This window comes from Plectropomus leopardus, chromosome 14, assembly GCF_008729295.1.
Source record: "Plectropomus leopardus isolate mb chromosome 14, YSFRI_Pleo_2.0, whole genome shotgun sequence".
In the NCBI taxonomy this organism is placed as follows: Eukaryota; Metazoa; Chordata; class Actinopteri; order Perciformes; family Serranidae; genus Plectropomus; species Plectropomus leopardus.
Window position 1 is genome coordinate 176373 of NC_056476.1, and position 13726 is coordinate 190098.

General features: G+C 41.1%; 1 protein-coding gene across 1 annotated transcript in view; it reads left to right on the top strand.

Annotated features, from left to right (window-relative positions):
- Positions 1-13338, top strand: part of mdga2a (MAM domain containing glycosylphosphatidylinositol anchor 2a) — a 35231-nt gene extending 21893 nt beyond the window's left edge. Inside the window, exons 7-12 of the mRNA XM_042500702.1 lie at positions 2814-3086; positions 5557-5705; positions 8185-8362; positions 12235-12255; positions 12391-12590; positions 13171-13338. Of these exons, the coding sequence (XP_042356636.1) occupies positions 2814-3086; positions 5557-5705; positions 8185-8362; positions 12235-12255; positions 12391-12590; positions 13171-13338 (989 nt within the window). The remainder of the gene's footprint in view (positions 1-2813; positions 3087-5556; positions 5706-8184; positions 8363-12234; positions 12256-12390; positions 12591-13170) is intronic.
- Positions 13339-13726: the final 388 nt, after the last annotated feature.

Genomic DNA, 13726 nt, shown 5'->3' on the forward strand with positions numbered 1-13726 from the left:
GAGACATAAAACAGCATCAGCATAGAGCCAGAGGAGGATCCCCCACAGAGGACACAGAGGACACAGCTGAGACACTGATGTCCTCAAATCACAGAAATGTCCTAAAATACAAGAAATGTGCAAAAGTCCTTCAAATGTTGCAACTTTTTTAAAGAAACAAGCTGCTCAGCGTTCAAAGGGTTAAATACCTGACCGATGAATCCTCCTGAGTGCTGTTGTTTTTTCCGGGGGCCTATGAAAGGTCCTCAGGGGCCCCGCGGGGCCCCTCAGCAGACAGGACGGGCGTCCTTGTTCTGTGGAGAGCAACAAGTCGTTAAATCTGAGTGAAATGACGACGTGATGCAAAACAAAACAAAGGTACCGACATGAAAAACCGCAGAGACCAGCTCGTTAACCAGCGGGTCTCCCCGACCAATCAGAGAGCTCGGCTGAAGGTCGGCGTGGCGCTGAGGCGTCCAGCTGACCTTTACGTGTTCTGGACCCAAACGCTCGCAGCAGGAAGGTCCTGGAAACATAACTGGGGGGTCCAGATGAACCGCAGACCTTTATCTGTGTGTGTGTGTGTGTGTGTGTGTGTGTGTGTGTGTGTGTGTGTGCAGATTTAGTTCAGTTTGAACAGATTTTCGTCCTTTACATTTCTCGTGATTTTTGTCAAAAAGATATGAAGAAAGCAGTGAATTAATCTTTATTGTCATTACACAAATGAACAACGAAACTCTGTTTGGCCCCTAAATACGAATAAAAACACACATCAGAAGAGTGAGCGACAGACGAAGAAATCACCCCAAAATTAACAAGAAATTAAGAAGAGCAAAAAATTACCTGTAAATTATTTTAAACACAAAACAAAACTAAAGGAAAATTGAAACAGAATAGAAACAAGTGCAAAGAGGGCTTAAAAGTATAATAATTGTAATATAATTTAAATATGTTTTCATGATCATATCATTTTTCCCTAGACGCTTTTCCTTAGTTTTATTTTGTAGACATTTCCCCTGAGAGGGTTAAAGTTGAATTTGCCGTCTCGAGGAGGCGTAGGTGGTACAGAAACACGTGGTTTGTGCTGTGATGGGATATTTAGTGATTCTGATGTCAGATCGCTGCGAGCTTCGGCGTGCTGAGTTTGAACGCCGTCGTCCTGCTGCGACCTCTCGGCCTGAATTAATGATGACGCTGTCGCTGCCTCGTCCCTGGAGCCAGGCAGCGCTGCAGCTCCCGCTCTGCTGCAGGGGGGTCAGAGGACGGTCGCTCGCCCATCCGTGTTTGACAGCAGGACGTTAATCCGCAAAGCGACACCTGTAACGTGGCTGAAATCCTCCGGGGAAGTTCTGCCGGAGGGATTTAAACCGACAGATCCGACTCTGCCTTCGTGCCCTTCAGCAGAGCGCCGCCACAGCGAGGCGTACGCCCCTTAAATATTCAAACACTTAAGAGGTTTAAGGTTCTTTTAGAGGCGTTTTGGCGTCATTGAAGAGTGAAGCGAGCGAGCGAGCGAGCGGCAGCTGTGTGGATTTATTTGATCAGTTTCATACAGAAGAATGAAAGTGACCTCAGGTCAGCGTTCACACGTCCGTGAGAATCACACACGCGGCGACCAAACCTGAGGATCTGATCTGAGCTCAGACGCTGACGGTGGCTTCGGCATCCTGAAAACAAGAGTTTCTGTTCCCATGATTATTGTCGGGACAGTGAAGAGTCACTGACCGACACGTTCGGATCCACAGAAGTGAAGTAAAGGGTTAAAATAAACATCACACTGTTGTTGAACATCAGGGAAACTCAACCTGCTTCGTTTCGGGGGTCAGTCACAGCGGCCCCGTACCTGTTTATAGGAATTTAGGACATTTTTTTGATTTTCGGACGTTTCTAGAGTTTTATCGTCTTTTTTGGATTTTAGTAACTTTTTATTTTATTTTAGAGAGTTTCCAGGATTTGAGGACGTTTTTGCGGATTTTAGGACATTTATAGGATTTTAGGATATTTCAAGGATTTTCGCATGTTTTTTTGATCTGAGGACATTTCTAGTATTTTAGGACATTAGTGTCTTATGTAGGACCTCTGTCGGGGGTGTGTGGGATCCTCCTCTGGCTCTTTTTTTGATCAACAAGCTCTATTTTGTTCTATCAGGGGCCAGATTTGGCCCGCGGGCCGTAAGTTGAGTATCAGTGGTGGAGAGGCTGCTACATGAAGTACCCCTTTAAACCAATGTCTTCATGAGTATACTGAAACCAGTGTGTGTGTGTGTGTGTGTGTGTGTGTGTGTGTGTGTGTGTGTGTGTGTGTGTGTGTTGATATCAGATGAATATTTCCCAGAAGGCCTGTAAATCAAACAGCCTCGTTCACAGTCTGAGCCAAGATGCAGTTTTGCGTCAGATTATCAGATTAGTTTACATTTGATTAAACTTTATTGATCTCTGTGGAGAAACGCGCTCCCTCCAGAAACAAACGGATACAACCAGAAGAAAAAACAAAGATTTACGTTTTGGTCCTGAAAAGCTGCCTGAAGTAATACTTTAGAATGATGATTCATTTTTGCAATTAAAAAAAAAAAAAAAAACGTTTTCAAAGAAAAACTAAAAAAGAAGACAAAGAAACTGTTAAGGGAAAAAAGACATAATTAAAAAATGTGACAGTAGATGAAGTTAGAGGTATGAGGTCTGTAACACGTTGCTTTGTCTCGGGAGGACTTTAAAGGGTTAATGAAAAGGATGTTTATAAAGGTGTTCGATGTGATTTCTCTCAGGATGAATTTCTGTCCTTCAGGACGTGTGCGTGTATTCTGTGTTGACTTCCTGTCCCTCCGTCTCTGACAGTCCCCCCCGTGGTGGAGCCGGTGTACACGGAGATCCGCCAGGCGCTCGGCCGGGCGTTCAGCCTCACCTGCCGCCTGCTGCGAGCTCACCCGGCGCGCCTCCTGCGCTACGAGTGGAAGCTGGGCTCGCGCCTCCTCACCGTTGGACAGTTCAGCGAGCAGCGCGACGACACGTCCTACCTGGTCAAAGCCCTGAACCGCGAGGGCTACGGCGAGTACACCTGTGACATCACCAACGAGGCCGGGGCGGGCCGCTGCACCTTCCTGGTCACAGGTGAGTCCGCCTGACTGCTGCATGATGGGAGCGTGTTTCAGACGGTGTGAACGGGTCTCCCAGTGATCCCAGTTCAGAATTTAAACACATTAAAGACGTTTCACGGACTTTAAAACGTTTCTAGAATTTTAGGACATTTCAGGGATTTCAGGCCATTTTCAGAATGTTTGGAAATTTCTAGAATTTTTAGGACATTTCTAGGATTTTAGGATGTTTCTAGAATGTTAGGACATTTCTAGGATTTTATGAAATTTTTGGAATTTTAGGACATTTCTAGAACTTTAGGACATTTCTAAGATTTCTAGGATTTTGGGACATTTGTAGGATTTTAGGATATTTCTAGAATTTTAAGATATTTCAACAATTTTAGGATGTGTGTAAGATTTTTGGACATTTTTTGGATTCTTGGAAATTTCTAGCCTTGTAGGACATTTGTTGTATTTCAGGACTTATCTAGGATTTTAGGAAGTTTCTAAGATCTTAGTACATTTCTCTGATTTTAGATCATTTCAAAGATTTTAGGACATCAGTGTCTCAGCTGTGTCCTCTGTGGGGGATCCTCCCCTGGCTCTATTTTGATGCTGTTTTATGTCTCTGACTCCTTATGGAGACTAAAAGGACAAAAACTATTCACAGAGTCAATCACTTTATTTTTACTGTCAGTTAGAGAATGTTTTGGGGACCACCAGGGGCCCTATCAAGGGCCAGATTTGGCCCTCGGACCGTAAGTTGATCATCACTGCCACAGTGTATAAAAAGGCAAACTGAGCTTGTGTATTAATAATTTTGGATAAAAACTTGAAACTGTTCATGAAACTAAAGAAGAGCTCATTGATTCTAAATTCGGCCCGATTCTGGTTTTAATGTAAACGCTGAGTCGTCACACAGGAAGTGGCGGCCGAGTCGCCGCGTATCTCCTGATGAAAGCTCCCCTGCAGAGACGCCCTGTCAGCGCTGCCAGACTCTTTCTGTAAACTCCACGACGGCGTTAAGCCTCTTATCGCGGCGAGCGGCGGCGCGTTCTGCAGGCAGCAGCAGAAAGCGGTTAAAGAGGGGAAGTTGTAAGCTCGGGATGGAGAGGTGATGGAAAATGACGGCGATTATGTCGGGCTTGTCGCCGGCGAGGTGAAGTTTGTGTTGTTAATCAGGTGTGAACACGCCGGTGGCATTTTAAAGCGGGCTCATCCCGCAGCAGCCAATCAGACGGCAGCTCGGCTCCACAGTGGAAGTCGTCGTCACAGAAACGAGCAGGTTTCCTCCGTCGGAAGCAGCAGCACAGATTCAGTTTTCATTATTCATGTTTCCATCAGTTTACATCACAGCTGATTCACGCTGAACGCTCCCATATTCACGTCGACATCTTCTCTCCTGATGCGCCTCCTCTTCCTCCGCACGCCGCTTCCTGTCTCTCTCGTCCTCGGCGCTCACTCATCAGTCAGGCTGCGTTCGCAACACGTTTCAGTTCAGATCAACTCTGATGTTTTTTCAGTTACGGACTTAAAACATTCTCTCAAATTTCTCTGATATTTTCTCTGAATTTTCTGCTGAGAGAAAATATCAGAGAAGTCGACTCCGGATGCAGCAAACGCTCTGACCAGGTGAGCTCACTGACTTGATCTTAACATACCTGTCCGCACAGGTAACACCCCCTAAACTCCACATCAGGGCAAAATAATGTGGCAGCTGAATATATACATATGAATATATACGTACTATATATACACATATATATGTATATAGACATTTATATGTCTTCAGATGAAGCTCTCTGAGCGCCGCCGAGTGAACCTGACCTCCGATTATTCTGTCAAAACTACTGACGTAAAGTTTTATTTAAAAAAAAACAGTCTGAGTCACTGTGCAGCGTCAGCCAATCAGGACTCAGCTCTCTGTTATCAGGTCGTCCTGCTGGAGGTTTCGTCCAGTCAGGTGAGTTCTTCTTCTGTGGTGGTTTAATCCTCCAACCTGCACATCAGCAGGAACACACACACACACACACACACACACACACACACACACACACACTGACACCGTGTGTGCTGACATACAAACATGCTGTTACACACATGTACTGCACACACACACACACACACACACACACAGTGTTTGCTGTCATATTAACTGGAGCTGTATAATCCTGCCGCCTGTGAGATTAACACGCCGACTCTTCTTCTGTCTTTTTAACTCTTTCATCACTTCCTGTCTCTCTCATCGGACCAAACAAACACAGACGCCGTGACGACTGAATTCATCACAAACTGACTCAGAATCTGATTTTAACCGTTCGATCACGCTTCTGTTAAAATCTGAGAATCGTCCTAAAATCTGAGAAGGTTGCGTGTCCCGGCTTTACAGAATCTGAAGCTCTATGATTGGATGTTTGTCAGTGAAATGCACCTTGGGAGTTGTAGTTGTCTTCTCTCCTGCTCAGTGTCCTGCCGTGTGACCTCTGATCTCTGTGTCCCCTCAGGGAAGGCCTACGCTCCGGAGTTTTACTACGACACGTACGGCGCTCTGTGGCAGAACAGACCTCGAGTCTACGGCTTCAAGCTGCAGTGGACGCAGATGGAGCCCAACGCCGTGGACCGGATCCTGGCCTACAGACTCGGCATCAGACAGGTCAGTCCATGCTAACGCCAACACGCCAACACGCCAACACGCCAACACGCCTCAGACCAACACCAGCAGGGGCGGAGCACCAGATTCTGGGCCCCGCCCCTCCTCATTTGACCCATGACACTCTTTAAAAAAAACAAAAAAAACACCAAAAAGTTTTAAAGAAGTTTTTTTCTTAAGTGTTTCAAATAAATTTAAAGGAAAAAAGAGCTAAAACCTTTTTTTAAAAAAAAACACTTTTTCATTAAAAATCATTTTTTTAAAAATTAAGAAAAAAAGCTTATAAACAAATCTTAAAAAATCAACCAAAATTTGTCAGAAAAAAACAAGAAAAAAATGTGTATGAATCTGTAAAAACTGTTAACCAAACCAGACAGAGACAGTTTTCATCTGAGAAACACAGAAGCACGTTTTAAATACAGCTGGTAACTTTGTGTGTTTATGTTCATAAACAGTTTCGATGTGTGAAAATATAAATGAGACAAAAACTGGAGACTGAAGTCTTTGTTTTGTTTTAATGTCGTCATTAAAACAGCCGATAAAACCTGATGAAGACGTTAAACTGGTCCACCGGGTTTATGAGCCACGAAAAATATTCAGATTAAAGCCATCAGAGGACTGTGTGTGTGTGTGTGTGTGTGTGTGTGTGTGTGTGTGTGTGTGTGTTTGCAGTAAACGTGAGTCATTGTTTAATAAAAAAAGATCAGATCTGCGTCATTAAAACTGTAAATCTGCTTCAGTTTCAGGCCTTTAATATAAAAAAGTTTCTGCTCTCAGGTCAGTTTTTTCGGAGATTTGAACCGACAACCTTTGACCTACAAACAGCTGCTTCAAGAGCAGAAATATGACGTCGTCCGGCTGCACGTTCACAAACATCCACCATCAGCATCCGAAAACGTCCTTTAATAATAGGGTTTGTACAGCCATCAAAAACCTGAAACAGTCATGGATAAATTGCACATAGCTATATCCAGGCCTGGAAAGTTTTGGAAGAGTAATTGAATTTTATTTCACAAACCTGTAAAATAACACATGATGTGTTCAAGGAACGATAAATTCGGCTTTTACAGCTTGTGGCTGTCAGGCTCGCAGGTTTGGAGGGCATGTTTTCTTTAAAAATCACCAACATTTTTTTAAGAGAGAAATCGACAAAATTTCTTAAATCGCCAAAAACTTTTTTTTTAAAAAAAGAGCATTTATTTTAAAATCACAAAAAATGGCCAACATTTTTTCAACACCACATACTTAAGATATAACAGCCCAAAAAATTTAAAGAAAAAAAATTCTCTAACATTCACAAGAAGAATGTTGAAAAGAAAACCAAAAAAATGGCCAAAATGTTTTAAAGAAGACATGCAGGTTGGGAAATAAGGAGCAGTCCCTAAGATATATTTTAACATTCATTTCTAATCCTGTATTCCTGTATGAATTCTTTTTTAAAATAATATGTGTTTAAAAAGCTGTTATATTGTGATGAAAAAGAACTGATAAGGAGTATCGATGGTCATTTCAAAGGATGTATGGTCTTTAAAATTTGCCTCAGAGTCCTGGAAAAGTCCTTGAAAAGTATTGGAAAAATGTGTATGAACCCTGTTATCAGTTTGAATATTGAATATTTTGTTTTGGAATATAATTCAGCTGTATATAGGTCAGAGGGGATTTACAAATCAGTGCATTCTGTTTTTATTTACTCTTTACACTTTTTTTGGATCTAAGGTTGTAATAAAAAAATAAATAAAATGTGTCTCACGGTGCTGGACATGATGTGAACCTGACGCTCCGGCAACTTCAGCTTCACAGACTGAGGAGGAGGAGGGTTGTTACCATGGCAACCCGCCTGTCTCTTCATTCATACAGAGCCGTGTGCTGCAGAGAGAGAGAGGAAGTGCTGATGGGACAGAAAACGATAAGAAGAAGAGAGAAGAAGGAAAGAGGAGGAGGGAGGGGAGAAGATGATGATGATGCAGAGAGACTGGAGGAAAAATAAGGACAAGTTTAGGAAGAAGTGAGAGAGAGAGAGAGAGAGAGAGGTGAGGAAGAGGAAGAAATGTTTCCTGGAATATAAAATAACAGACTATAGCTGATGAATAAAATATCAGCCTCAGGTCTCTATTTTGATGAATAAAGAAAACTCTGGTTCGTCTCCGTCGAGCAGATGCAAAGGCCAAAAACCTGGAGTAACAATAGCCAGGCCTGGAAAGGTTTTTGAAAACTAAATATACCCTGAAAGTTTTGGAAAAGTCATGGAATTCTGTTTCACAAACCTGTATGACATGCTGAAGGACCATGGGAAATCTGAAAATTCAGGGATAATTTCTGTTTTTATAGTTTCTGGCTGTGATAAACGGCGTCATTTTGGTGATTTTTTTAAGGAAAACAAAGAAATTCATGTTTTAACCAAATGTTTGCGTTCAGATGAGCTGAACATGAAAAAAAAAAAGAAATACTGACGAACATGGTTTTTTCTTTTTGCGTGTTTCAGATGAGTCAGTCTCGCTGGTGGGAGCAGGAGATTCCCATGGAGGGAACCATCCAGAGGGGGGAGCTGCTGACCTACAACCTCACCGAACTCATCAAACCCGAGTCCTACCTGGTCCGCCTGACCCCCATCACCCGCTACGGCGAGGGCGACTCCACCGAACGCATCATCACGTACAGCGGTAAGCGGTATTACCTCAAGCTCATGAATGAAGACGATCAAACGCAAAGTGATCAACTGTCGCACTTCGGCAAATTGGCTTGATTTCTTTCAAAAACATGGGAAGAAGGCAATACGTTACTTAAAAAGAAATAACTTTAAAAAATTAGCAAGAAATTAGAAAAAAACAGTTAGAAAAAAAATCACAAAATTAGCAACAAAAAAACATAAAGAAAACAGTATAAAACAAAGACAAACAAGAAAATGACTCAAAAAATGCTTAAAGATAGAATTTTAAATATATATTTCTGAAAAAAAAACAGTTTGGTTGAAATTTCCTCCAGCTTTTTTAAAAATAATTTTCTAAATATACTAACTTTGTGGAACATTTCTGCCAAGTTGCCAATTTAATTTTGTTTTTTAATTTTAAAATTAAGAATCCTTAAAATCTTCTAAAATCTGAGAAACATCCAGAAATCCTTGAAAGTGTCTAAAATCTTAGAAGTATACTAAAACCCTTAATAACACTTAGGTAAAATGAAATAAATGTATAAATCAAAATATAAAATAAATTTCTTGCATTTAAAAAAAATGAAATAAAAAAAGAAATAAAAATATGTGCATTTCACTTCAGCTTCACACCAGTAAACAAATATTTAAAGATTTTAAATACGTATAATATGCAGAGTCTGTAAAGTGTGTTCAAGTATTTAAATGCAAACATACACTTACGTGCCCTGTGCAAAAAAGAATGTGCGGGTTTAGAAATATAAAAATATGTCCATTATGCCACAGCGTACAATGCAATCTACACACGGTACAATAAGAATAAGAAATATATTATTTATAAACGATGTAAACAATATGTGCATCATTGTGAACTTATTAAGAACAGAGGAGGACGTGATGAGTTTGTATCAACAGAAAATCAAAACTGGAAAAAAAACCCAGAAAACTACAATATGATCAAATATCAAAACAGTAGAAATTAGGATAAATATAAATAAATCTGAATATGAATATCTCTGATGGCCTAAAAATAAATGTTTGAAATAAAGTTATTAAATATTTACAGTTTAAGTAATAATTGATTGGTGTTCTCGTCCCGCAGTGACAGAGACGTCAGTCGGAGGTTCTGGAGTTGTTTTAAATCCGAAACATGTTTGTTCGTTTCGTGCTGTGTTGTTGTTGTTGTTGTTGTTGTTGTTGTTGTTGTTGTTGTTGTTGTTGTTGTTGTTGTTGTTGTTGTTGTTGTGTTTGTGTTTGTGTCTGCTGCCGTGCTGCCTCTCTGCGTTCATATGAAATAAACAATAAAACAAAAACGCTGAAAAACAAGAGAACAAAAGAAGTGTGGGGCTGTCACACAGAAATCCTGACGGGAACCAAAAAAAAAAATCACAAAACGTCAAAGAAAAAAACAGAGAAGCAGCAGAGAGGAGAAAGAGGACAGACTGTCAGCGAACGCCTCGACGCCTCCTGATCGCCACATTAACGCGGTCAGAGTTCAAACAGGAAGTTCACACATCTCGTCAGCTGACGCCGTGAAGGTAAACACCTCCACCTGTCGGCACTCGGCTCGGTCACATGACCTTCTGCAGGTCGTCACCTGACATCAAGCAGCTGTTGGTTCTTCAGTCAGCACATTCATCAACGTGCTGTACGTGTCGCGCTGCCTTCAGGCGCTGTCAGTCCTGCCGAAATCATCACTACATCAATAAATTAGTGGATTAAATGTTCAAATATTTTCATGTCTTCAGTCTTTTTAATGTAGAAACATATTTTGGTTTTAACTTCACAAGATCAGTTTTGTTCTTTGAAAATCACCAAACAAAATCGAAATATTTTAAAGAAAAGAAAAACTTCTAAAAAAAAGTCTTTAGAAATCACCAAAATTAAAAAAAAAAAAAAAAAATCTGCTATGAGCAATGAAAAAAAAATAGGAGTTTAGTCTTTAAAATTTTCCTCAAAGTCCTGGATTAGTCCTGGATTAATCCTGGATTAGTCCTGGATTAATCCTGGATTCATTTATTGGTCAAAAAAAAAAAAAAAAAAAAGAACCCTGATTCACCATAAATACTTTGAATAAACTGGTTGCAGTCATTGTCTCATGATGTCCTCTCACCTGGACACCAAAACACCACACAGACGAACAGAGTGTGTCTCAAGAGACGACCTCTGAATTCACTTTTACCAATTTATTTTTTATATAAATCTGATATTAACGTGTTCTGGCTCCTGCTGCAGACTTTATCCAATAACTGGAGCTGTGCGTGTGTGTGTGTCTGTGTGTGTGTGTGTGTGTGTGGCTTCCTGTCTTCACACTGTCCCAGATCTGTAGCACTAACTCAAAACTAACGCTGTTAACACGCTGTGACATCACACACCACACCTCCTCTGCTCTGGAGTGAGGCCGAGCCTGCAGGACAGACACACACACATGCGCACACACACACACACACACGCACACACATACACACACACACACACATTTAAGGAACATTTTCCAAATCCTCCATCAGCGTTAAAATTGATTTCCTTCCTACAGGCAGCCGAGAACCTGCAGAGAGAAAATCAGTCAGAGTTGAGTCAAGTTTTAGTTTTTGTTAAAGATACATCATCTCGTGTGTGTGTGTGTTCACGCTGCAGGCTGTTGTCTTCACACACAGCTGTAAAAGGTCATGTAGTCAGTAAATTAACATATTTGGAGGCTGTGAACTCGTTTCTCTGCAGCCGTGAATCAAACACGAGGTTCATGTCATCGCTCCGCTGACGGTGCGTTTATAATCCATCAGCTTCAAGTCGCTCTCAGAGACTCTCTGTTCGTCTGTTGTGTTAAAGAATAATCCTGTTTTAGTGCAACTTGGATGCTGTTTTGTCTAAACAGCAGGCAGAAGTTTTCTTTCATGTTACTGCAGCGTACAGAGAGAAGAAATGAAAACTGAAAACAGACCTGTAAACATTTTTGCTCGTTTTTTCATCAGTCACCATTCAACACAGAGTTTGTGATTAAAGACTTAAAAATGAACAAAGTCAGTTTATACGCCAAGTTTTTCAGGTAGTTTTACTCTGCAGCAATTTATAACAGTAATACTCCTTTTGTAAAACACCTCTGAAGCTCAACAAGCATCCAGATTATTAAATAAGAAAATTGTCCTGTAACCTGTGTCCTCGCTTGAGGGTCTAAAAGCAGTGGTCCTCCAAACGATAGAAGAACAAACCTGGACAAACACACACACAGAGTTCATCAATTAGTGCTGGTTGATAACGAAGCACAAGCTTGTTGCCAAATGACGCAGCAGCTGTTCACACAGTTTCCAACAGCTGCACGCACTGTGTGTGTGAGAGTGTGTGTGTGTGTGAGAGTGTGTGTGTGTGTGAGTGTGTGTGAGTGTGTGTGTGTGTGTGTGTGTGTGTGTGTGAGTGTGTAAGTGTGTGTGTGTGAGTGTGTGTGTGACATTATATAATTACCTTTCGCTCTGAAAATCAGATTAAAAAACAGCTGACTGTGTATAACCTGCTGCTGGTTCAGTTTCACTTCTCTGCTTCCTGTTTTAGACCGAAAGAAAACCACTGCTTCCTGTTTGGTGATTTTTATCTAGATGAATTATTGATTGTTTGTTTATTTTTTAAATATTTGATTATAATAGCACGTGTACTAAATGTTACTGGAACTGAAAAGCAAAGTTGCACATATTCGTACCTTATTTTTCATTGTTTGCCGTAGGTTGTTTGTTTGCATTTTAGTCATAAGTTTGAGTGTTAGAGCGGACAATGTGTTCATCCATATATTTTGTTTTTGTTACAAATTTGTCGTCTTTACTAACCAGAAAGAAACGTTTTTCTGTTCTCAAATTTAATAAACTAACAGAGTTCTTGTCTTTTGTCCCTTCACAGCTCCTGTTAACCCACATCTCAGTAAGTACAATTCAACACATGACTCAAACTTATTAGCTGCAATTTATGTGTTCATATGTAAAAGATGTATTATTTTATATGTAATATTTGCACGTGTGTGTGTGTGTGTGTGTGTCTGTTTGTGTGTGTGTCCAGGGGAGTTCCAGTGTGGTTTTGAGGACGAGGCGTTGTGTTTGTTCTCTCAGGACAAAGCAGACGAGTTCGACTGGACGCGTCACAGCGCCGCCACACGAGACACCAAATACACCCCGAACACCGGACCGAGCTCCGACCACACCGGCTCCAAGCAGGGTACACACACACACACACACACACACACACACACACACACACACACACACACACACACACACTTCAAAAATGTCCCTATCAGGGGACACATCACAGATGTCCCTATCAGGTCAAAGTTTTTCTTCAAAAAACAAATTTAAAAGAAAAAAAAAATCATCAGATTGTTTTTCTTTTAGAAGTCGCCAAAATTAAAAAAAAAAAAAAAACATCTAAAATCTTTCCTTTAAAAAAAGCCAAAACAAAAATTGCAATTTTTTTAAAGCCAAATAATTATAAGAAAAGAAAAAGTCATCAAAACAAATCTTTAGAAATCACCAAAAAATTTTAAAAAATGAACACCTGAACTCAACTGAATGAAAGCTTAACTTAACACGCTTTAACACACTTAGTAAACTAAACTAAATCACACTAAACTACACTGAACTTACTTAGACTAAACACACCTTAATTTAACTCAGTTTATCTCAACGTAATTTAACCTAACTTAACTCAAAGTAACTTAACTCAAACCAACTAAACTGAATGTAACTTAACTTAACTTAACTTAAGGGAAGGGAACTGAACTCACCTAAACACACCTAAACTAAACTTAAGTAAACTAAACACACGTGATCTAAACACCAGAACCGGTTCTATCCGGTTGTGTTCTCCAGTGACGCCGTCTCTACAAGAACCCCACCGGTTCAGTCGTCTGACGCCGTCCAGCTGCGTTCCAGTTGGACGTGGAAGCTGGTTTTTGACAGAGCGGACGTATTTGACGAGTTCAGGCTGTTTCTCCGCTCGTATCGGTAAATGAGGCCCGTGTTGGTGACACAGAGCTGGTGGAAAACTGGTGAAATCTCCCTTTAATCAGAGACCTTTAAAGGAGCCGGCAGGTGGTTTGTGTTTTCCGATGATGTGTTTTGGTGTCAGCAGCCGCTCTGACAGCCGCAGCAGGCGAGCCGAGGATTAAAACTGACACCAAACGTTAATCGTGGCGCCGGACTCGAGGGACCAGCATTGTGGTGTCTCTGATTGGTGGCGTAGAGGATGGGCGACGCCCACTCAGAGCGCGATAAGAGGCGGAGGATGAAAAGCAGCAGTGAGGCAGCCGGAGGAGGCGAGCCTGACTGAATGAGAGCAGTTTGACGGACGCGCCGCAGAGTTTGTTTCTACTGTAAAAGCTTCAGAGAGGAAACTC